At 38.5% G+C, this 26,727-nt stretch overlaps 1 protein-coding gene across 1 annotated transcript; it reads left to right on the top strand.

Annotated features, from left to right (window-relative positions):
• The first annotated feature begins 62 nt into the window (after positions 1-62).
• On the top strand, positions 63-24,775 carry LOC140209978 (meprin A subunit alpha-like). Its single transcript, XM_072278686.1, has 14 exons — positions 63-163; positions 240-264; positions 362-415; positions 591-631; positions 727-802; positions 2,048-2,165; positions 3,976-4,151; positions 4,689-4,910; positions 5,003-5,149; positions 12,439-12,654; positions 15,234-15,692; positions 21,503-21,676; positions 22,958-23,150; positions 24,424-24,775. The coding sequence occupies exons 1-14, from the start codon at positions 74-76 to the stop codon at positions 24,575-24,577; spliced, it is 2,145 nt and encodes a 714-aa protein (XP_072134787.1). The 5' UTR covers positions 63-73; the 3' UTR covers positions 24,578-24,775.
• Positions 24,776-26,727: the final 1,952 nt, after the last annotated feature.

The following is a 26,727-nucleotide window of genomic DNA, read 5'->3' as shown; positions in this document are numbered from 1 at the left end:
TTATGTCCCAAACATGCTATAAATGTCAAGATAGTGAAAACTGAATGTTAGTGTGTCCATATATTGACAGCCAATGCATTTGCTGAGTGGAACAAAAATGCACTCATCCGCATTGTATTCCTTTTCTTTAGTAGTTTTTTTGGCATATTGTGAAACTTTGGTGGTAAGATGCACTATGTTCATTTGCAAATTATTTTGATTATACTTTTACCATTTAAAATCAAATATTTTTTTTCCAGATCAGAAAGGGTCCTTTTGAAAATTGTAAGTGTTGCTTTTCTCTGTTGCTTGTTTTAAAAGCCTTTCAAACAATATCTTTGTTAATGTTTAATGCATTCATTTCTAATTCTTCATTAATTAGATTATGAAGTGGATGTTAGCAATTTAAAAGAGGATATCCCACAAATAAATGCAGGTAATTTATAAGACTTAGAACAAAGAATGCATTCTCTACTATCTTGAAAGTTAAGTCTCTTAAATTTACTAGTATATCCTTCTAAATTTCTCTGAATTATTGAAAATTCTCACAGCATCTTTGATCAACATGTAGAATTTCTTATAATATGTTTTTCCGATTACCTTTCTGATAGAATCCCAAAGGTTTTTGCTTCGGGGAGACATTGCAGTAGTTGTAAGTATGATATGCATTATATTGATTCATAATAGATTCATTTTGTACCATGCTGTCATCTTTCATGGAATATTGATTTCCCTACTTTGTTTCAGCGAGGACGGAATGCTCATAAAGACCCAACAAAGAGATGGACATTCCCAGTTCCATACATTCTAACAGATAGTCTTGGTAAAATTTTATTTATAAATTATTGATAATATGGAGGTCTTCACACTCATTATTAATGTCCTGATTTAAGCATCTAATATTATATGAATGTTTAATGTGCACATTTGAAATTTCTCAATAGTATTTTGCAGGAGAGTAGTCAATCTTGTCCAAACAGGGAAATTTGAAATGTTTACATTGACAACTTTAGGGACTTATTGAAGATAAGCAATCAGAATTCAAAAGTGAAATATTGCTAAATGGACAGAGCACTTTTTCACTTTTGTGTTGATGAACAAATTTATTCACTGTTGTTGTTCATTGTAAAATAAATCAAAGCCGAATCATTTTTGACGCAGAATGATAGGCAATTTCTAGTGCACATGTTGTAGCCCAGAGGATGATCATTTTGCTTCATTAACTGTATATACTTTCCTAAAGTTAAATCATGGGACAGCAAAAGATGAATGCATAATGTGCATATCTGAAATTTCTCCATATTTTTTTGCAGAAGAGGGGTCAATCTTGCCAGAATTCTGAATGATGTTTGAACAGAAAACAAAGTTGATTCTTCAAAACATTTTAAATAGTTGAAAACATGAAAATAAATGTAAATAATAATAAAAAAATCAAATTAAGATATTGTTACTTCTTTCTCTTACAGAAGCACAAAAAAACTCTAATTAATAGTTTGCAACTACGAGGAAATCTGCAGATGCTGGAAATTAAAGCAACGCACATACAAAATGCTGGTGAATGCAGCAGGCCAGGTAGCATCTACAGGAAGAGGTACAGTTGACGTCAGGACTCCTGATGAAGGGTCTCGGCCCAAAACATTGACTGTACCTCTTCCTATAGATGCTGCCTGGCCTGTTGCATTCACCAGCGTTTTTTGTGTGTGTTGCTCAAATTAATTGTTTCCTGGAACATGATTCCAAGGGACTCTGAGCAAGTTTCTACTCAGTGGCTGGACTCCATGCAGAGCCCATTCACAGAGCACAACAGAAACTTGTCAGTGAGCATATGCTCAGGAGTTGAAAGACATAGTGGCACTTACACTGAGAATTTCCAGAAAAATTCATTCTCATCATCTCATAAGCAAGAAGTAGCCGTATTTGGGTATCATTTTAAATCATATTTTAAGTAGCTTTTGACCATTACAAGTGAAGAGATTTATGGTCAAACTCCTTCATTTGTTATATTTACCTAGCGTTGGTTTATTGTGTAAAAATACATCAAATGAATTTCTTAAATTCTGATTTTCAGATTTAAATGCCAAGGGCATCATCTTGGATGCGTTTGAGCAGTTTCGCTTAAAGTCGTGCGTTGATTTTAAACCATACGAAGGAGAGAAATCTTTCCTATCTTTTAAAAAGTTATATGGGTATGTATAAAACTATACAGTTTGATAATTATTTTTTGCATATAGACTGCACCAAAGATTCTTAGTTTCATAAAATAGTACAAACTGTGTGCTGTTTTGACTGTGAAAGAAGAGAGCCCAGTATTATTTATCTCCTTTCAGGTACTCTGCAAGCATTAAACAATATAGCAGGTTCATGCTGTAAATATTGACCAGTGCTTTAGATTTCTAGCATCTGTAGTAGTTTGATTTACCCTTGCTCCATCTTTTCTATTAACTTAACTTTCTACGTTTGCATTCTTAATTTTCCCAAATTTATCTTCTGCATATTCATCTCTATCTTTCATTAAAAGAGTCCTCATCTGATCACTCTGAAATTCTCTTCGCAACTATTTAAACCTAAAATCTGCATTTAATTCTCTATGATTAATTGATGGTAGATATGTGAGTTATCTTTCTTCCTATCCCTCTCCATATATCGATGGGCCTTGGTGCATTAAGCATGATGTACAAAGAAGAAATATTGTTGATATTGTTCAAAAGAGACAGCAATATACTTTTAAAAATCTTCTCTAAATGCAGAGACAAAAACTAAATTAATCTTCAGAAAATCTCTGGGAAATTTTAGAAAGAAATTATGTTTTAAGTTGAAAAAAAAGAGAAGAGAGACTGAGAGAGAAATAGGAAAGATCTGAAACACAACCACTACTAATCACATTCAGTCTCTCCTGGCCTACACCATGTACCAGCCCTTCCCTTTATTCTCCCTGTCCTGCTCATCTTTTCCATAACGTAAGGTATAGCGTGGTTCGTAACTTGATTTGCCTACACCAGGATCAGGAAGAAGATCTCTGCACTCCATTTCAAGCTACCTTTGGAGATGGTTGGAGGCTCGTCTTTTTAATATTGTGCAGTGTACATTGACAGTCGAATTAAATATTTGAGCTATAGCTGAGTTTGTGGCTCTCTGCAGGTACCTGGAAAGAATCCTTGCATATTCCTGCAGCTTATTTTAATCATGAACTTGGCGTGCGTACTATTTATGATTGACATCACAACAACAACACCAAAGATCTGATGCTATTTTAATAACAGCATTGCAGTTCAATAATTCCATTTACTATCAGAGATGAAATCTCTGAAATTCCTTTTCTTTGCAGACATCCACGAAGACAGAAGGGAGTCCCAAAGAATGAGTGCCAGTTAAAAAGTTAAAACCCCAAAGTCTCCCCCATTCCCCCTCCCACGCACAAGCAGCAGCAAGGCAATTATCCTCCTCCACCCCTACCCATCTCTATAAAAATAAACATCAGCACCCTCCACTCGCTGAGTACACAGCTTCCGACAGCTGATTTGTGCTCCTGATGCTTCATTCTTTCCTGCGACATTTCAGTCAGTGGCACTGGCTTAGAATCAGCCCATCCTCAGGGCTGCAAAACCTCACAACCTTGAAAGCGTGCTCGTTTTCTGGGCCGCGTCTGTGAGGTATCGAAAAGCGGCCGGTTGTGAGCTCCTGGGAGCAGTTCCCACCACAGCAAAGAACCGAGGTCTGAGTGTAACTTCAGGTCAGGGTCTTTAATAGAATTCCATCCAACCTGAAAGGGAAAAGGAGAGACATCAAAGGTAGAAATTAAGCTGTTTTCATAGATGAACACAAAGGAGTCACAATTTAGCACCAACATGACTCCTCCTCGGCTATGTCATGGAAGTATGGAAATATGTCCTGTACGTTGCTAAAATGAACATATTTCAAGCGTATCTACTGGATTCTAAACAAATATATTTTTTCTTCTTTGTATGTAATTGTCAAAATACTGTCTTCATTGAACAGGTGCTGGTCTTTTATTGGTAATATGCACAATGGCCAAGTTTTGTCCATTGGTAAAAATTGTGACAGAAAACCTCTTGTTGAGCATGAAATTCTGCATGCACTAGGATTTTACCACGAGCACTCAAGACCAGACCGTGATGACTACGTTAATATTTGGTGGAATGAAATTCAGCCTGGTAAGGTTTCAAGTTAACAATCTCATAGGTATATTGGTTTAGTTGAGCGTACTGACACAGATCTGAAAGGCTCTGGGCTTGACCCTGTCCTGCGATTCTGTCTGTGTGGAGTTTGCATGATTTCTCCATGAACACATGGGCTTTCTCCCACATGGTAAAAACTTGCCGGTAAAGTAATTAGCTCATTCCAATGACTTCTGAGTGTAGGGTGGAGGTAAAAAGAATCAAAGGACAATTGATGAGCATGTGTATGGGGAATAAATATCAGGGAAATAGGGAGGAGATGGGACTATTGGGATAACTATACTGGGAGCCAATGGGCCAAATGACATCCTTCAGTATCAATTTATACATCAGGTATTTGTAATTTCTTTCAAATGATACTTTAATAACTCTATGTTGCAAAAGAACAATAGGATTGCTTGGTTATTGGTATAAAATCTGTAATTTTAATTAAATAAATTTAACATTTAATCTAATTTTGAAAATAAATTACCCTTAACTGCTGCTGAATGTCAATGTTGTACTTTTGTTCAGGTTATAAGTCAGATTTTGAAGTGTATAGCGATGACATCATTACTGACCACAACACTCCATATGATTATGAATCTCTGATGCATTATCCACCATTCTCCTACAACAAAAACGATAGTGTGCCAACCATCACTACAAAGATACCGGCGCTTAATGACATTATTGGACAGCGATTAGACTTCAGTGCTCTTGATCTGCTGAGGTTAAATCAATGGTATAAATGCAGTAAGTTCAGTTTTCAATTCATTTTCTTGATGACTATGGTCCTCTTCAGGGATATTGATTAATTTTGATTTTCACATAAACCTTTATCTCAGATGCCACTCTCACACTGTTGGACCAATGTGCATTTGAGTTTCTTAATATCTGTGGCATGATCCAGGGAGAACAGGATGCTACCGACTGGGTTCATGTGAAGAGCAGTCCTGGAAATGAAGATCATACTATAAATGGAAAATGCAGAGGTGAGTGTGAACCATCAAGTTCTTTCAATTTCCCATGATCACCTAATCCACCATTCCGATCCTTGCGCCTGTTCTGTCATGGGGAAAGATCATGGCTGACCTGATCTGATCAACATTTACCTGCGTTGTTTGCATAACCTCAAATAAACTTGACTAAAGAAATCTCAGTTGTGACATTTCAGATTGGTCTAAACAATTGCTATTAAATTCATTCTGATAAGGGTTTAAAGCTAAATTTTTTCCTGTAATTTCAGTTTGATGTGGTTTCGGAAAAGTAGGTAAAATAACATTTAAATACTTTCGAATCTGTAAATATCTGAAAAAATGTGATATTAATACAAATTATATTTATTAGATGACTGTTCAAAAGACACGAGACAATTATCCATAAATAAGTCACGAAAACATGTTTTCCCTTTGTCTTCCATGAAAGAAAAGCTTGATCAGTTCTGGATGGTTGGAAGAAAAAAATGCATATAATAGGACTTGATAGGGTAAATTTACTCAATCCAAAAATTTTCTGAAATAGAAATCATATTCGTATTGTTTGTTTAGTTATTGGATTAATCATTTGTTTATTCAGTTTAATAAGTGCAAAGGGAAGCGAAGCCCCTAAAATAGAAGCCAATGAGAACCCCTGTACAGAGTCGCACTCGAGGTTCACCCGTCGTGGACATTGAATTTCATCCAAATCTTCTGTCGAGAACGTTAGATATCGAATATTAATTGCCCAATAATAGATAAGGCCCAATAAGTTTCGGCAATGCCAAACCACCATCCTTTTTTGATTTCTGTAAATATTTCTGACTTAATGTAGGATTTTTATTCTGCCATATATATGAAGAAATTTTAAAATCAATAATATCAAAAAATGATTTAGAGATGAAGATTGGTACCGCCTGAAATAGATAGAGAAATTTAGGTAAAATAATCATCTTAGTAGCATTAGTTCGACTAATCAATGATAGGGACAATGAGGACCATTTAGTAAGCAGTTGTTTAACATGAAAAATTAAGTGTAAAAAGTTACTTTAAATCGATCCTTATGCTTCTGAGTAATATTAACACCCAAATAAGTAAAATAATCAGTAGCCAGTCTAAATTGTCTATCAATTGGAACTTGCATATTTAATGGGAAATGCTCACTCTTATTAAGATTCAATTTATAACCAGAAAAACTACTAAGCTGAGCAAAGAATGATATTACTGCAGGGATGGATTTCTCTGGGTTAGGGATATATAGTAACATGTCATCTGTATACAGTGATACCATATGCATCCCATTCCCACGAATAATGCCAAATATATTGGGTGAATCACGAAGAGCGATTGCCAAGGGTTCCAAGGCAATATCAAGTAGTAAAGGGTTTAAAGGACAGCCCTGTCTAGTACCTCGATAAAGCCTAAAAAAGGGGGATCTATGATTATTACTAAGTACAGAAGCCAAAGGTGTATGATATATCAATTTAATCCAAGATATGAATTTTGGGCTAAAATTAAATTTCTCAAGCATATTAAATAAATATTCCCATTCAACTCTATCAAACGCCTTCTCGGCGTCAAGCAAAATAACACATTCTAGAGTTTTAGATGAAGAAGTATATACAATGTTCATTAACCTCCTAATATTAACATACAAATAACGATTTTTAATAAATCCTGTCTGGTCGTCAGAGACAATTTGTAGCAATACAACTTCCAATCTAATTGCTAATATTTTGGAAAAGATTTTGGAGTCCACATTCAACAAGGATATAGATCTATATGATACACATTCAGTGGGGCTTTTATCTTTTTTAGGAATTCAAGAAATAAATGCTTCAGAAAAGGATTGTGATAATTTTCCTACAAATAAGGCATCCTTAAAGATTCTACATAACCAAGGAGAAAGTAGATTTGAAAGAGATTTTTAAAATTCTACTTTATACCCATCCAGATTGGGTGCTTTACCAGAATTAATGGAAGAAATTGTTTTCTTTACTTCTTCCGTAATGGATGCATCTAGTGTTAAACATTCATTAAATGGTAATTTTGGAATATTCAATTTCCATAAAAATTCATGCATTATGGTAGAATCATCAGGAAATTCTGATTGGTATAAAGAGGTATAGAATTCCTGAAAAGATTTATTAATTTCGTCATGGTCAACCATCAAAATACCATCCTGTTTACGAACGTTAATAATCTGACATTTAGCCGAAGCAGCTTTCAGTTGGTTGGCCAGTAATTTACCTGAGTTATCACCATGTATATAAAATTGACTCTGAGTTTTAAGTAATTGATTTTCAGTCGGGGATGTTAATAATAAACTGTGTTGCATCTGAAGTTCAACTGTCTTTTTATAAAGCTCCAGATTAGGAGCAGCAGAATATTTTTTATCAATTTCTTTAATCATAATCAACCAATGTACATATTTCATTATTAATTCATTTTTTCAATCCAGCAGAATATGAAATAATTTGTCCACTGATATATACTTTAAAAGTATTCCATAATATCCTGCTGGAAATTTCTTCCGTGAAGTTAGTTGAAAAGAGAAAGGTAATCTGTTCTTTAATAAAGTTAACAAAATTTAAGTCCTGAAGTAGAGTAGAACTGAACTGCCATTGCTGAGCGCTGAAAGTTACATCAGTTAAATTGATTGATAGCTTCAAGGCCGCATGATCAGAGACGGTGATTGAATCGTACTCACAGGCAGTAACAGACGAAACTAACAGAGAGTGCATAAAAAAGTAATCAATTCTAGAGTAATTATGATACACATGAGAAAATAATGAGAACTCTTTATCGTTAAGATTTAAAAACCTCCAAATTTCTAAAATTCTGGAGTCAACTAAAAAGGAATTAATAAAAATAGTGGATTTGTTTGGAAGTACCTGATTGGGCACAGATCTGTCCATTGACGGATTCAGGCAACAGTTAAAATCTCTGCCCATTATCAAAGTATATTCATTTAAATTAGGAAGAGATGCAAATAAATGCTTAAAGAATTCAGGATAGTCGGTATTTGATGCCTAGATATTAACCATAACAACTTTTTGGTTATAAAGTAAACCAGTAATTAACAAAAATCTACCATTCAGGTGTGAACTTGTTTCATAGTGAACAAATGAAATTGAGGAATCTATGAAAGTAGAGGCTCCTTTCACCTTATGCTGTGAGTTGGAGTGAAATTGTTTGTCTTTCCAAGACCTAAAAAACCACCGATTATCCTCCTTCCTCACATGAGTTTCCTGGGCAAAGATAATCTGAGCATTCAATCTATGAAAAACTTTAAAAATCTACTTCCGTTTAATCAGATGATTCAAACCATTAATGTTCCATAAAACAAAGTTAATAATATTATCCATTTTACTTGACTAAGCCACATGGTATGTGAAGGATTAACCTTAATGCATTGGAAACTCATAACTCAGGAAGATGGAAAAAGGTTTAAAGGGGAACCAGAAGTTATGACAATTCAGACCATATTTATAGTTTCAGATAAGCCCAGATGAAAAAAACTAAATTAAAAATAGCCCCACTTTCCATCCACAAAAGCCTGAAAATTGGCGAATAGACAGCCAGAAAGCTATCTAGAAACTCCCTTACCCCCACATCTCTTGAAGGCCAATCTCCAAAATTGAAAAGAATGCAAAATACCACCCACAGTCAACACATTGAGAAAAGAATACCATAAAAAACACCAAATAAATGTTAAAAAGAACAGCCGTTTGCAAAACATTTTGAAAGGCGAGATCATGGAAAGTGAAACAGAATACAATCTTATTAATATTTCAGGAAAAAAAACCATCAATCACCAAATCAGATTCTTAATTATTTTCAAAAACAAACAATTGAAAAAACAAAATAAAATAATACAGGGGAAAAAAAGGAACTTTAACATGAAATCGTGATAAACATTCATACTTCAAAACAAACTACGAGTATTATTAAACCGAGGGCAAAATCCTTCAAACTTTGAAAGTCCAGATCTATGAACTGGTTATTAACTGAGAAACCAAATGAGTACAGACATGAAGAAACAGTAAATTTATTAGACTGTTGAGATTAAACATTGATCCTCACGGAACTGATGAGTTTCATCCACGGATTTAAACCATTTACGTGATTTATCAGTCAGAACAACCCTTAGGTGAACTGGAAATAGCAGAGCTGATTGGAACTTTCTTTGATAGAGCTCTGACATCACCGGTTTAAAAAGCGCTCTTTCTGTATTACCTCAGGACTGTAGTCTTCAACCAGACAAAAGTTGAGGTCTCCGTGTTCAATAACCCCTTTCCGATGGGCAATTCGAATTAAATGCTCCTTGCTATGCAGATAATGGAATCGGAGTAAACAGGTCAAAGCTTCAACTCTTTAGGTGGCTTTGCTCTTAAAGCCTGCTGAACATGATCAAGTATAGGAGGAGTAGAAAAAAAAATTGATCAGAGCCGAACACGTCCATCAAAAATTGAGAAAGGAATTTAGTAAGGTCACCACTCTCAACGTCTTCACGGTGTCCTATTACTCGCAAATTCTGTCTATGACTGCTACTTTCCAGGTCAATAATCTTGACTTTATACTGTTCCAGTGTTTGAGTGGTCAAAGTTAATTTCTTTTCCAACAAATCCAATCTACGATATCTCTGTCTACCAGCTTCATCGAGTTCAGAAATTTGCCGCTGTTGTTTTTCACTCTCCTGCTTAAGTGCTCCCAGTCTACCTTCAATCTCCTTTAACAATACTTCCAAAGTAGAAAATCTTTTATCGAATTTATCATCCAGGAGCTTCGACATAGCTTCCAAAGTGAGTTGAGACTGTTTAGGCTGTTTAAAATCACCTTCTCTCCTTCCATTTCCACTACCAGCTTCCTTGCCTTCGGCTGATGCCTTTTTCCCTCTGGTATCCATTCCAGTGATTAAAAATCAAAGTTCAAGCATATAAAAGTGTTATAAACACTTTAATATAGATAGTAAAAGGGTGGTAAAAAGATTGAAAAATGAACGGAGCAAAGCCAAAATGCAACTTACTCCATCTAGTGCCCAAAGAGAACTTAAGAATTGTTTTGTTGTACAAAAAAAACGATAACAGTTCTGAGGTGCTGCGTTTTTAACTATTTTTATCTAAGTATGTCCAATAAGAATTGAAATCAAAGAACAGAGAATTCTACAGCATTGTGACTCAGAATTCTATTTACAATGGATGGCTTTCCTGCTGATAAGAAAAGTTTTTGACCTTGTAATAAATGATGCAAAGCGGTAATAAGACCACAAGACCATAAGATATAGGAGCAGAATTAGGCCATTTGACCGAATGAGTCTGCTCCACCATTTCATCTTGGCTGATCCATTTTCTCCCTCAGCCCCAGACTTCCGCCTCCCCCCCCCACAATATACCTTCATGTCCTGACCAATCACAAATCTATCAACCTCTGCCTGAAATATACATAAAGATTTGGCTTCCACAGCTGCCTATGGCAATGAATTCCACAGATTCACCTCTCTCTGGCTAAAGAAATTCCTCCTCATCTCCATTCTAAATGGATGCTCCTCTATTTTGAGGCTGTGTCCTCTGGTCTTAGACTCATCCACCACAGGAAATATCCTCTCCACATCCAATCACCATGGTCTTTCACCATTTGATAGGTTTCAATGTGGTTATGTCTCATTCTTCAAAATTCTAGTGACTACAGGCCCAGAGACATCAGACATTCTTCATCTAACAAGCTGTTCAATCCAGGAACCTGAATGGAAATTAGGAAGAATATGACCTGTACCTGTTGCCATAGCTTCCAATAAGATTGACACAAAGGTTGGGGGTGTTGTGGATGGTGTGGAGGGCTGCAAGACATGATAGTGGGACTCGTTAGGATGAAAAACTGGGCTGAGAGTGGCAGATTGAGTTCAACCCAGATGAGTGTGAGGTGGCTCATTTTGGTAGGTCAAATATGATGGCAGAATGTAGTGCTAATAGTAAGACTCTTGGCAGCGTGGAGGATCAGAAGGATATTGGGGTCCGAGTCCATAGGACACTCAAAGCTGTTGCGCAAGTTGACTCTGTGGTTAAGAAGGCATACGGTGTACTGGCCTTCATCAGTTGTGGGATTGAGTTTAGGAACGAAGAGGTAATGTTGCAGCTATATAGGACCCTGATCAGACCCCACTTGGAGTACTGTGCTCAGTTCTGGTCAGCTCACTACAGGAAGGATGTGGAAACTATTGAAGGGGTTCAGAGGAGCTTTACAAGGATGTTACCTGGATTGGGGAATATGCTTTATGAGAATAGGTTGAGCAAACTTGACATTTTCTCCTTGGAGCAATGGAGGATGAGAGTTGACCTGATAGAGGTGTATAAGATGATGAGAGACATTGATCGTGCGGATAGGCAGAGGCTTTTTCCCATGGCTGAAATAGCTAACACAAGAGGGCACAGTGTTAAGGTGTTTGGAACTAGGTACAGAGGACATGTCAGGGGTAAGATTTTTATGCAGAGAGTGGTGAGTGCGTGGAATGGGCTGCCGGTGACAGTGATGGAGACGGATACAATAGGGTCTTTTAAGGGACTCCTGGATAGGTACATGGAGCTTAGAAAAGTGGAGGGCGATTGGTAATCCTAGGTAATTTCTAAAGTAAGGACATGTTTGACACAGCATTGTGGGCTGAAGGGCTTGTATTGTACTGTAGGTTTTCTATGTTTCATTGTTAATAAGGAAACTTGGCAAATGTGAAAAGCTACACAAGTAACTCCTGACAGGCGATAGCATGAATGATGTATTGAAAAAAATGAAAGGAATATACAGGATGATGCCAAAGGGGATTGATTGCATTGTTGGCAGAAGTAGAAACAAAAACTTACGATCAATGACATAACAATGGACAAACTAGGACTGGAACAAAATATAATTGCACATCAGAAGCTTATTTTAGGAATGCTGTATAATCAGCAGCCCCTAAACTGCTGAGCAATCGCCTACAGACATCTACTACATTTTTACACTCAGTTATGTAAATATCAACTTAATCAATGATCCTGCTTTGCTTTATTCAATTAGAAATAAATGGTTATCATATCTTCAATTGCTTCTTTAATTTCAGATTAAGAGTTTGATTTGAAACATGTTTCATCCTGACGTCTGTCATTTGATATAGATTTGTAAAACTAAAATTATTCTTTCTCTTGACACCAATAATTTCTGCATCTTAATTTGTTCCATAGTTGTAAAACAATGAATGAATCTGAGGCTTTTTTTTACTATGTACAAAGGGAGTTCCACTTTCTCCAGTTTCTAACAAATTATTGAAATTCTAGATGCTGGATACTTCATGTACTTTGATACTAAGAATGGCAATGCAGGTCAAAATGCTGTTCTGGAGTCCAGGATCCTGTACCCCAGAAGGGATGAGCAGTGTCTTCAGTTTTTCTACAAAATGACAGGCAGTCCAATGGATAAGCTCGTTATATGGATGAAAATGGATGATGGAACTGGAACTGTTCGAAAACTAGTTAAAATTCATACATTACAAGGTATGATCTTTTTAGACTGATAACCTATTACTTCATTTGTCTATGTTTGTCCATTTCTCTCTAAATCTGCAAGATGGCACAGGTGAATCATGGCAAAATTCTGCGTGCTACATACGACCTGTTGGTGCAGTCTTTCATTGATTCTGTTATGCTTATCAGATTTATTTAGTATGCCTGCAAGAAAATGTATCTCAGGATTGTATATAGTGACAAATAAGTTCTTTGATAATAAACAAGGAAGAAGCTGCAGATGCTGGAAATCTGAGCAACGCACACAAAATGCTAGAAAATCTCAGCAGGCCAGGTAGCATCTATGGAAAAAAGTACAGTCGATGTTTTGGGCCAAAACCCTTCATCAGGACTGGAGAAAAGAAGATGAGGATTAGATCGCAGGAGTAAAGATTGGAGTAATTTACTCCTCATCTATTTTTCTCCAGTCCTGCTGAAGGGTCTTGGCATGAAATGTCAACTGTACTTTTGTCCATAGATGCTGCCTGGCCTGTTGAGTTTCTCCAGCATTTTGAGTGTGTTACTTTGATAATCAATTTACTTTGAACTCAAATCTCTCCTATGCATAATATTTGTCCAAAAGTCTAATATCGATATCAAAGAATCTACTAATCTCTGTCTTGAATATGCTTAGGGATTGAGCCAAATATTCAGTACACCCAGGTGAAGAATTTCCTTCTCACTTCTATCCAGTCTGGCCAGCAGTTATTTTAAAATTATGACCTTTGGTCTAGATATCCCAACCAGGGGAAATATCTATCCCACATCTACTCAGTCAAGTACCCTACTTCTTAATGGCGACCCTCTCAATTCTTGGTCCAGTCTCCTTTATCTCTCATCAAATACCAAGCTGGCATTCACTTTCGCCACAGACCTGTTCACAATATTTTAAATGTAGTTTCATCAATGATGTATATAATCAGAGCTAATGCTCTCTACTCCTTTCTTTTACTCTAGTCTGCCTACAATAAAACCCAATGCACTGTTTGCCTTCCTCGTTGCTTGCTGTACCTGTACGCTAATTTTCAATGTTTCATGCATTAAGATGCCCAGATCCCGCCCCCTTAACATCAGCAACTTTCAATCTCCTACCATTTAAAAAAACACTCTACCTTTCTGTTTTCCCTACCAAACCATTTGATCTCATACATTTACACAATATGTTCCATCTGACATGTGTGATCCAATCTGTCAACTTTTCCGTATCCCTTTACAGCTTCATTACATCGTCCTGACAGCTCGTATTGCTAGCTAGCTTTGTATCATCACCAAACTGGAAATATTACACTTATTACACAAAATGCTGGATGAACTCAGCAGGCCAGGCAGCATCTATGGAAAAGTGTAAGCATTGCCGTTTCAGGCCGAGACCATTCCTCAGGACTCATCAAGTCCTGAAGAAGCATTTTGGGGTATTAAGGGGTTCATATGTTTAGAGGTGGTGCCACACTATAGGTGGCAGTGATAGTGTTAATTGCAGAGTTGATGATTATGGAAAGTGAAGACAATGATTAAATGGGGAAACAAGATTCTCTAGATGCCGGAAATGTTAAGCAACTCAAACAGAATGGAGGGAAATGCGCAGACAAGTTTTCAGGTTGAGACCCTTCACAAAGCCTGATCTTGAGTCCTGATGAAGAGTCTTAGCCCAAAATGTTGACCTTTCATTCCTCTTCAGGCAGGTTGCCGCTCTTGCTGAGTTCATTGAGAATTTTGTGTGTTTTCCATGAAGAGTGGGTTCAGGAGAGTATCAAATGGAGAAGTGCAGTGAATGGGGTGGATGCAGCTGAAGATCTGCTCATTAGGGATAATCACTGATAAAGGAAATCAGAAGCAAAGGTGTGGGAGGTAACATTATTGAAGTAGATATAACAAAGATAGAGGAAACCGGAAACTAGCATTGTCCTTTCAGGAACTGGCGAGAGAGGGAGTGTGGCCAAGAAAGTTATGGGTTTGTTGGTTTTTCATAAATGTTGAATACCTATCTATTCCTGAAATAGAGAAGGGAAAACTAATGTAGAACCTGATTTGAACAGTGTGTAAATTAGGACAGAGTAGAAATTGCCACTGAAAATGATGTAAATTTCCATTTCAGGGTGTGAGCAGGTAATAGCAATGATAGTGATCAGGGTGAGGAACTTGAGTATCATTGGCTAAGAGAACTTTCTGCAAAATTAGCATCCATAACAATTCCTTATTCCATAGCGACACCTTTGATCTGGAGGGTTGGTGAGCTTTAAAATCTAATAACAGAAACTATCCAAGTAACCTAGAAACCAAATTTTTCACTATTTTCAATAAATAATTGCAATATAATAATACTCTGAGCATATGTTGATGTGCTGGTTAGAAAGAATACTTTTATGTTTAGTTATTCCAGTCATGAGACTACTCATTTTCAGATTGGTACATGTTGTTTCACTTCACTTCATCTGAACGTGCTTTACTCCCGTTACTCCTGGAGATTTCATCAACCACATTAAATTCCATGCCTTGTATGATAAATCATTCTGATTGTTAAAACTTTGACAAATATTTCATGTTTTTATCATTTATTTCTTTCTCTACAGCGGATGGCAGCCATTCATGGAACATTGCCCATGTGACCTTCAATGCGACAGCCAAGTTTCGTTATGTTTTCGAAGGAATAATTGGTAACCCCAGTGATTCTTCAGGTGGTATTTTCCTGGATGATGTCACACTTACCGAGACCAAATGTCCTTATAGTGTCTGGCATGTAAGGAACTTCACCAAAAATCTTCAAAACAATGATAGGAGTGCCATAAACAGTCCATGTTTCTATAGCCCGGAAGGATATCGATACGGTTTAACTTTAAGACCTCATTCTCGTTATGAAAATTATACAGGGATCTTTTTCCACCTGTGCAGTGGTGAAAATGATGATATGCTTGAATGGCCAGTTGGGAACAGACAAGTTACCATTACAGTAATGGACCAGCATCCTGATGTGAAACTCAGAATGTCGTCTGCTCGAAGCTTCACTACAAATGGAAGTTATCTTCTACCCGGTGAGAAAATAAATGCAATATCTCTGTTACAATTTTAGCATCTGTTTGAAATGGATTCTATAAGAAAGAGCTTGAACTTTGGTCAAACTGTTTCTCCTTGTTTTCAGTTGGTATAAAACAGGGGTCCCCAACAGTTTTTGCACTGCAGGCCAGTTTAATATTGACAATATTCTTGCGGACCGGCGACCGGGGGTGGGGGGTAGGGTTGCCAACGGAGAAGAGTAGCAGTCAAATGCGTTGTTTACCCCGAGAAAGACTACAATGAGAATGAAACCTTGCGCGGGCACCAGTGCACATGCGTGAACGTGCCGATTTTTTTCACAAATCGATTTTGGTGATTCTGATTGGGTGGGGGTGGAGTGTTAATCACGACCGCAATATTGGTGATAAGTGGCTAGTACACTCAATTTCATTTCTAAAAGGGTTTATCTAATGAATTTAATATTAAACACACAGCGCATATTTTCCTCGCATGAATACAGTGATAAGTCAATTATCAGGGGAGCTTGAAGTAAGTGTTGAACGGACTAACGAACTTCCAGTAGAAGTGGTAGAGGCAGGTTCGATATTATCATTTGAAGAAAGATTGGACAGCTATATGAGCAGGAAAGGAATGGAGGGTTATGGGCTGAGTGCAGGTCGGTGGGACTAGGTGAGAGTAGCATTCGGCACAAACTAAAAGGGTCTAGGTGGCCAGTTTCCGTGCTGTAATTGTTATACGGTTATATAAGTCACTTATAAGTCAATAGTATCATAACATTTTAAGTAATGTTTGGATATTAAACACACAGCACATATTTTCCCCGTATGAACATATAAAATCATTGCAACACACCAATACTGCTGAATCAGTGGGAGCCCTGGGCTTGTTTCCCTGCAACATCAAGGGGTGATGGGAGACAACGATACCCGAAGGGGGTTCCTTATGTCCAGTCTATTCCGCTGTTTAGTTTTTGTTGCATTCATTGCAGAGATATGTTGGAAATGGAAGCAACATTTTCAGTGCTTTCATAGGAACATAGAAACATAGAAAATAGGTGCAGGAGTAGGCCATTCGGCCCTTCGAGCCTGCACCGCCATTTATTATGATCATGGCTGATCATCCAACTCAGAACACTGCCCCAGCCTTCCCTCCATACCCCCTGACCCCCCGAAACCACAAGGGCCATATCTAACTCCCTCTTAAATATAGCCAATGAACTGGCCTCAACTGTTTCCTGTGGCAGAGAATTCCACAGATTCACCACTCTCTGTGTGAAGAAGTTTTTCCTAATCTCGGTCCTAAAAGGCTTCCCCTCTATCCTCAAACTGTGACCCCTCGTTCTGGACTTCTCCAACATCGGGAACAATCTTCCTGCATCTAGCCTGTCCAATCCCTTTAGGATCTTATACGTTTCAATCAGATCCCCCCTCAATCTTCTAAATTCCAACGAGTACAAGCCCAGTTCATCCATTCTTTCTTCATATGAAAGTCCTGCCATCCCAGGAATCAATCTGGTGAACCTTCTCTGTACTCTCTCTATGGCAAGGATGTCTTACCTCAGATTAGGGGACCAAAACTGCACACAATACTCCAGGTGTGGTCTCACCAAGGCCTTGTACAACTGCAGTAGTACCTCCCTGCTCCTGTACTCAAATCCTCTCGCTATAAATGCCAGCATACCATTCGCCTTTTTCAGGGCCTGCTGTACCTGCATGCCCACTTTCAATGACTGGTGTATAATGACACCCAGGTCACGTTGCACCTCCCCTTTTCCTAATCGGCCACCATTCAGATAATAATCTGTTTTCCTATTTTTGCCACCAAAGTGGATAACTTCACATTTATCCACATTAAATTGCATCTGCCATGAATTTGCCCACTCACCCAACCTATCCAAGTCACCCTGCATCCTCTTAGCATCCTCCTCACAGCTAACACTGCCACCCAGCTTCGTGTCATCCGCAAACTTGGAAATGCTGCATTTAATTCCCTCATCCAAGTCATTAATATATATTGTAAACACCTGGGGTCCCAGCACTGAGCCTTGCGGTACCCCACTAGTCACCGCCTGCCATTCTGAAAAGGTCCCGTTTATTCCCACTCTTTGCTTCCTGTCTGCTAACCAACTCTCCACCCACACCAATACCTTACCCCCAATACCGTGTGCTTTAAGTTTGCACACTAATCTCCTGTTTTTTCGTGGCTATCTCAGGATATTTAGCCTTGACTTTGATCCAGAATGCCAGCAGAGGTGTAATGTCAAACATACTTTTCAGCCCACCGTCATTTGGAAGCTCGAGGAGTTGATCTCCTTCCCTCACTGACATGGATGAGGCGCGGATAATGACCTCGCGTGCGTTCATGCTCAACAGTGGCCGTGACAGGGAATGAGGAAAGGTGCAGCTGACTCATGTCACCAAATCATATCGTTTCCTTTCCGGCCCGGTAGCACATGCTTTGCAGCCCGTCACCTGTCCGCAGCCCGGTGGTTGGGGACAGCTGGTATAAAACATGCGCATAATGGGCACAGGTGAATAAATATGAGTGAAAATAATCAGACATCGGGAAATATGAAACAAAAATATTTTTTGTGCTTGTTTCACAGAGAATCTGAATTTTCCTTCATTCTCTAGTTTTAAATCTCTCAGTGCCATACACACACCATGTTCATAGTTTCTATGGGTCTTATCTCCATCTTCCTTAACCTAGTTCCCAAACTATTAACCACCTAGTGGTGTCTCCTTGTTATTTGTTTACAAACTCTGCGAGGGCACCATCTATTGGCCATCTGTACTTACACACTGAATCACACACTTTGCTATGGGACTGAAGTCACCTAGAATGCAGGCCAGGTTAAGAATTGGTTTCACTTTCCCAGATGGGCCTTAATGAAGTAGGTGAGTATTTATTAACAATCAAATAACTTCACAATCACTAGTAATGTTTGTTTTCAGTACTGTTCTCCTCTTGAAACCTGGGAATTTAGATTTAGATTTAGATTATGAAGACACGCAGTCCTCTTTCATTGTCATTTAGTAATGCATGCATTAAGAAATGATACAATATTTCCCCTGGTGTGATATCACAAAACACAGGACAGACCAAGACTGAAAAACTAACAAAACCACATAATTATAACATATAGTTACAACTGTGCAACAATACCATAACTTGATGAAGAACAGTCCATGAGCACAGTAAAAAGTTCAAAGTCTCTCAAATGTCCCACATCTCATGCAGATGGGAGAAGGAAGAAAAACTCTCCCTGCCATGCCCGACCACAGTCCGACTGAGTCGTCCTAAAACTTCGAGCCTCTGATCAACTCTCTGACACTGAGTACCAAGCACCATCTCTATCCGAATGATTCGACCTCAATCTCGGTTGCCAACGGCAGGCAAAGCCGGGGATTTTGAGGCTGTCCCTCCGGAAGATTCTCGATCACAGAGTAACAACAGCAGTGAACATGCATTTCAGAAATTTCTCCATATGTTCCTCTGTGCTTTCACGTCTGTCTCCATCAAATCAGAATTGTCCACGGCCCCTATTTAACGGATAAGATATCACTTTCACTGGAGGGCTGAGCACACGTGACGCGCTGCTATCTCTTCTAAAAATTATTTACAGTTTGAACTTCATCCTTTCCTTCTTTCAATGAATTTCAAAGTGGTATATGGTGGCATACAACTCAGGTACACTGGTAATAAATTTACTTTGAACTTTAACTTTTCCTTCTGTCTCTAAAGCCACAGACTAAACTTTGCCACGTGCCTTCGTTATTTCACTATATAGTGAAGTCTTGAGCAGCCTTCCTAATTAGGGGTGGCTGGGAGTTACAGAGGTCCATTGGACAGGTGCCTGGATAAGGTGCGGATTTCGGGGCAGCACCATCAGAGAAACAAAGTTGAGTTTGAAGAGATATTGTTAAAGATCATACAGTTGGTGTGGCACATATAATTAGTTGGGGCAAGTGAAAAAGGATGGGGATTAGAGGGACCTGATGATTAAAATATCATGGCAGAGAGTGGAGATCACGACATGCATAGAAATACTGATTGGTGGGTTCGAGGTTTTTAGGGTATTTAGGAAATTTGTTCTCAGTGATCAGGAAGTGCGACAATAGCTGGGTCTGGATAGAAGTCCAAGGAATAGAACTACAGGTGGTACATCACTGAAAATTCAGTACGTCTTGGTTTTAATCAGACACCCAAAATATGTTTCTTCATCCTGCTCCTGATCTCCATGAGGATTCAGCAGTGGACTGCAATGTTGCTGACTCACTGCTGGATTTGACATTGCTTTGATTTCGTTGGAGATCCCAGGGGAAAGGAGTGGAAGGAGATTGAAAGATAAATTCCTTTAGTTTTAATATTTCCTTATAATATTACAAACTACTTAAATATTTTAAATGTATCTAACCATTTAATTGTTTTTTTTATAATTTCGCACTTAAAATGAAAATATAATTTTTTGCAATTGAGATCACACTAGTAGGCTCAGGGATATGGAGAATTATTCTGACTGGATCCCATATCTGGACTATGTAAACATGGATGTCATAAAAGATAAAATACCAAATTGAATTAAAATATTCTTTTTCTAAGAATGTGCTGATTAATTTCACCTACTATTTCTCTATAACAGTTTATGGACAGAAGACTAAAATGTACTGCTATCGATGCAATAATGTTCTTGAATGTAGATCACGAATAACCGTTATTGAAGAACCTAATAGTTCAGTATATTTTTCATTTCAAAGTTTAGATAAGAATTTTTAATAATGAAAAACCCAGGTGAAATCCATTGAAGAGTTTGTTTCTGGCGCGAATCGACTCTAAACTCAGAAATTACCAGGATTCCCTTCAGTTTGCCTATTGCCACAACAGGTCAACAACAGATGCTATTTCATTAGGTCATCACTTAGAGCAGGATCATCTGGACAACAGTCATGCACATGATAGTATGCTGTCATTTGATTACAGTTTGGTGTTCAACACCTTCATCCTCCCCAAACTGATCAGCAAGCTCCTAGATCTGGGCTTCTGTACATTCTTTTGCAACTGGATCCTTGACTTCCTCATCAGCAGATCCCAATCAGTATGCTAACAGTATCTCCTCTTTGTTGATCATCAAGACAGATACATCTCAAGACTGCATTCTTCGCCCCCTGCACCATTTTCTTTACATTTATAACTTCATCTCTAAGCACAGATCCAATACCATCGATAAATTCGCCAATGGCACAACTACTGTTAGCCAGATCACTTGGGCGATGAGTGAATATGCAGGAGTGAAATAAAGCATCTAGTTGAGTGGGGCCACTATGACAATCTCATGGTCAACATCAACCAAACCAAAGCAGATGATAAGAAGCCTGAAGTCCCACGCCACAGGTTTGGGAACAGCTTCTTTCCTACAACCATCAGGCTCTTGAATATACCTGCACAATCCGAACCCTATCTCAGCAATGGAACACCATAGATTACTTCTTGCGTTGCCATGGACTTGTATTGCACCTTTGCTTTTTGATATTACAGTCTTGCTTTAACAAACATGGTTTAATTAGATCTGTAACATATATGGAATTTTTATTCTGTGTTTATTTAAACCTTTGCACTGGTGATGATGTTGCAAGGAGTTTTTCATTCTATCTGTATCTCACTGTCCTTCTGAACCTGATAATAAACTCAACTGGAATTGTTAAATTTGAGATTGTTACACTATTAAGTTGTTAGATTTGCTTCATATTTCCTACCAATATGATTCTGCACTCTGCTTTAATATTTAAGTTAGCATTAACCTAATATGTATGACACTGTTTAATTACAGGCAGCAGTAACACCTCCTATTGGGACAAGCCCACATTAACTGGAGACTACGATGTTGCATGCAACTGTTACCGAAGTTCCACCTGGGGATGGGCAAGATTCATATTACACAGGGATCTCCGCCGCAAAAGTTTCTTAAAAAATAATGACCTCATTATTTTTACTGAGTTCAATGGTAAAGTTTCTTCTCATGTTTTCTCTTGGTGTGGTTGTTACTTTCCCATCGCAGACTGAAAGTCGTGTTTAGAAAGCTGAGTTTTGTGCTTTATTGTTAACTTCATGTGATTTGAAGTTGTTTAGGAATTTTTGCAGAGAAATTAGTTACTTGTGCAAGTAATAAATATTATTGGTCAACAAGGTGATAACAGTCAGTTATAAGGAGAGCTCATGGCAGGGACACATGAATGAGAAACTTGGCTAAATTTTGTAAAGCAAATGGTATTGTTGATGGGTGTATGGTTTGAAGAACTGGAGGGGGAAATATGTGAGAGTCTACCTCCAGTTGCTACTTTTATATCTGGTAATTTGACATGCTGCTTTTTCAAACACACTATGGAAGACTGAAGGGGTACGGTACACTGCACATTCTGTTCTTCTTAATGGTGAAAGAAAATGATTGAAGCTTATTTCTCCAATAAACCAGGGGTCAAAAAATACAACGGTTTATGCACTGCTAGTTAAAAAAACAGCTGACACACCTAACAACTACGAATTATGGATCTGGAGTGGGATTAGTTTACTGGTTATCCCTCAGGTGGGATAATTTAATCAGGTACACTTCCTCTGGCCACTCATTCCATATTGCATGCTGCTCTGTGTGACATAAAATAGCTTCCACAGTTCCTATTAAATATTTTCCCTCTCACTTTAAACCTAAGACTTCTAGGTTTTGGTTCCCCGACACTGCAAAGAATATGCTATGTATACACTCATAATGAGTTTATATGTTTCATCAAGTCTCCTCTTGCTCTTCTAAGTTCCAATGGATACAGGGTCACTTATTAAATGCATCAAACAAACTATTGTGAGATCATCCCTTCAAAGCTTCTTCTCTGGTGTGGCTTCTGAGGCGGTGAATGAGCGAATGTGAGAACCGCAGACTCCACATATAGGGCAGCAGAGAGCTAATGGGAGAGGAGTTTGGTTTTGTGAGGTGGTGTGATTCTGCCCCTACTTACACCGGGACGTTTGTGTGCTCCCAATACATGACCTCAGGACTCTCAATATGATGCTGAAAGCAACCATTCCACTCAATATTGCTCAATGCAATGTGCTATTTTGAAGCATTGCCAATTTTTAAGGACATACTGTTCCTATTTGGACGTGCTGTTCCCCCCCCCTTTCTCTACCTCTTAGACATCGTTAGTTGTTAGACTCACACAGAAGAAAACAGGAAAGAAACAATTACCAAAATGCAAAACTCAATCGCTGAACTTAACTAATCTTTTTTTCAAAGATCTGACTCCACTGATTCATACAGAAGTGCCAATTCAGCCCAAGGGTCTTTCATTAAGGCATCGGCGAGCAGCAGAACATCAGCTCTACTCAGCAGAGCATCAGCTACAAAGTCCCTTCAGAGAGCAGTGCAGTCCTGGCTATTGTCTGAATGGTGGAATATGTGTTACTGTGAATGGGAAAGCAAGTTGCAGGTAGGTGAAGCTTCTGCAACTCATGTGTGGGTACTTTGAAGGAGCAAAATAGCTATTTTGCAGGGTTTACTTAGAAAATTTTGATGACCTTTTGGTTCAGTTTGCACTATGAAATCTGATTTCTCTGATTCCAGAACCATAGATGTCCATTTGTTACAAAGATCTGATCTACCCTTTTCTGAAATGCAAATTACTTTTGTTGAAAGCCAATCTCAACAATATTTGAATTTGCTACACCACATGACAATAGGACACATGTCCTACTAAGTTGATAGAGTTATTTGATATCAAATAGTCCATACAGCTCAACTTGTCTATGCTAACCAAGTTGCACATCTAAGCTAATGCTATTTGCCTGCATTTGTCTCTTTTCCCTCATCATTTTGTTTCCACGTAGCTGTGTGAATACCTTTTTAAACGTTGTAATTATACCTGTAATAATGGCATGATTATAAACGTTGTAGCAAAAAAAAGTATACAAATATATGACACTGCTGGGCAAGAGAATATTGATGATCATCAAGCCCACGTTGTATTCCCCATGCTAGCATTAGTTCAACTTTATTGATAAATATTGCCTATCTTACCCATTAGTCCCATACAACAATCTTTAACACAGTATAATCTTTAGGGAGATGTGCAGCTCCAAGCGAGGATAGAATTTTCCCTATATTTGTGTTTGATAGAAGATGGGCAAGATTCAAACACGATAAAGCCTGCAGAGGTTGGAAATCCAAACAACACACACAACATGCTGGAGGAATACAGCAGATCAGGTCGCATCTGTGGAAAAGAGTGAAATGGGAGGACTAAGCAATCCATTTTGTTTGGATAGCCCTCGCTGCCCAAACTGCCATTCTCCCTAATGCCCTACATCTCTTTCCAGTTTCATCAAACAAAATGCAGAACATGAAATTAGTATGACCAAAAACAATTAATGGTAACTTCAGAAGATGCTCTTATAGATCAGGGCCACTGGGTAAACTGCTCCTTACAACTTATCCTGGCCATTATCTGATGACACATTCTCAGACTTGCTTGTTACGGCTCTACACAGTTTGCATTATTGGTATAGTAGAGAACTATTGCTCACTGGGAAACCTAGGTAAGCACATGAAGACTGTAGAAAGGATGTGTTAGTGAACTTGGAAGCTGTTAGATGGGGAGATCTGTATGGAACATACTGTAGGCACCAGCATTAAACTGTTGGACAGAAAGGCTGTTGTTTGTGCGATATTGTTATGTCATATTCTGTAATGTTGTTCCTTTTTAGGTGTGCGTCAACTCAAATTCACCAGCACTTTGGTGATCGCTGTGAGAGAGCACAGGTTCATGGCACAGTCCTGGGAGTACTGGTTGGTGCAATTGCAGGTGTGCTGGTGTTGACTATTGCTATTATTAACATAATTGCCAGAAAACGAAATTAAATCATCATAATGCTCATAGATGGATTATAAATTGAAATTTTCACTAATTTACAAATCTTTTAATGTCTTGCAAGAACTTGCATGAGTTTTGTGTTCAATGGTAATTTCATGAAATTTGGTTGTATTTGCATCTCCTCACATTAGACATTGCTATTTTTTCTAATTGTATTATGGATAATAAAGCATGTAATAAGTAATTGAGTCAAACTGTTGAGCACTGCTTTGCTTTGTAGAGCTTTTACAATAAATCATTATGCCTGTTCACATTTCCTGAAGCTTGTGTGTGAATTTATTCTTTAACATAACTCAGAGTTAAAGCAGACAGCAAGGCTGGTTGAGCAAGGGAGTCCTGGTCTATAGAAAGTGAGTTCAGATGAGATGAGGAACTGTGTAAGAAAGCAATCTAGTCGCCACCTTACAAGGAATCTGATTTAAAGGGGAGTAGGTGCAGAAAGAACTTGTGTAAAATGGTTGATCATCAACGTACGAGATACATTGTGAAGATCAATGAGTAAAGGAAGATCCAGGAAGTATTCAGCACTGACTTCCAGCACTGTGGAAGTGTTCTTTTGTGTCAGGGACATCTTAGGAGGAAATGATAATCAAACATATAAGGTGAAAAAAAGATAAATGGGTTTGAAGTCTTATACATCTTTAGTTAATCTAATGCCACCGAGTGGGACAGTTAGTGTTCTATTTTAACAGAGGTGTTAAGAATTTACGCAGTAACTTTAATCGAACATCTCCAGCGATTTCTGGAAGTTATAAATTTGCCACGTGTGAAAGAGGCAGATCACCATCGTCATCATCAGCATCTTGCACCGTGTCATATGATGTGCACGATCGTGGTCTATGACCATGATTGTTCTTGGAAAATTCTCCAGAAGTGGTTTGTCACTGCTTTCTTCTGGCCAGTGTCTTGACAACACGGGTGACCCCAGCCATCATCAGTACTCTTTAGAGATTGTCCGCCTGGCGTCAGTGGTTGCATAACCAGGATTTCTTATGTTCTTATATACCAGCTACTCATACAGTGATGCATCACCTGCTCCCATGTGACCCTGATCGGCGGGAGACGGGGTGGGTAAGCAGGTGCTACAACTTGCCCAAGGGTGACCTGCAGGGAAGCAGCATCTTACACCTTCCCTGATAGAGACGTATCTCTACTCTGCCACCGAAGATCAGTGATCACATTAGTAAATTAAAGCATGCACTGTACCAGTAAACCTTCTGTAGTCTTTGCAAGTTGCATGTGTTCGTTGATAATGTATCTAAGCAAAGTTTCTTAATACACCACAATATGACTTTGAAGGTATATACACAACTGGAGATGCCTCAAGGAATGCAATAGAATTTTGGGGCGTGGGGATTCAGGGAAGAATGATTTGTTTTAGGCCAATCAGTGCAAAAAGTACATTGGCTGAAAATTCTTGGGAGCCAGGGATGGGGACGGGTGAGAAAACTTGATAACATTGTAAGGTTGCTATGTCGCCCAATCTAGCTCATTTGGAACAAATGGCTTTTCTAACTTAAAAACAATATGCAATAAGAGTTTAAAAACGCAAACAACAGGAATTCTGCAGATGCTGGAAATTCAAGCAACACACATCAAAGTTGCTGGTGAACGCAGCAGGCCAGGCAGCATCTGTAGGAAGAGGTGCAGTCGACGTTTCAGGCCGAGACCCTTCGTCAGGACTAACTGAAGGAAGAGTGAGTAAGAGATTTGAAATTTGGAGGGGGAGGGGGAGATCCAAAATGATAGGAGAAGACAGGAGGGGGAGGGATGGAGCCAAGAGCTGGACAGGTGATAGGCAAAAGGGATACGAGAGGATCAAGGGACAGGAGGTCCGGGAAGAAAGACAAGGAGTGGGGGGGGGGTACCCAGAGGATGGGCAAGGGGTATATTCAGAGGGACAGAGGGAGAAAAAGGAGAGTGAGAGAAAGAATGTATGTATAAAAATAAGTATCAGATGGGGTACGAGGGGGAGGTGGGGCACTAGCGGAAGTAACAGATGGGGTACGAGGGGGAGGTGGGGCATTAGCGGAAGTTAGAGAAGTCAATGTTCATGCCATCAGGTTGGAGGCTACCCAGATGGAATATAAGGTGTTTTTCCTCCAACCTGAGTGTGGCTTCATCTTTACAGTAGAGG

The sequence above is a fragment of the Mobula birostris genome, chromosome 2 (assembly GCF_030028105.1).
Source record: "Mobula birostris isolate sMobBir1 chromosome 2, sMobBir1.hap1, whole genome shotgun sequence".
NCBI classification, from domain to species: domain Eukaryota; kingdom Metazoa; phylum Chordata; class Chondrichthyes; order Myliobatiformes; family Myliobatidae; genus Mobula; species Mobula birostris.
The sequence above is the reverse complement of the archived record's forward strand: the minus strand, read 5'-3'. Positions and strand labels throughout refer to the sequence as shown.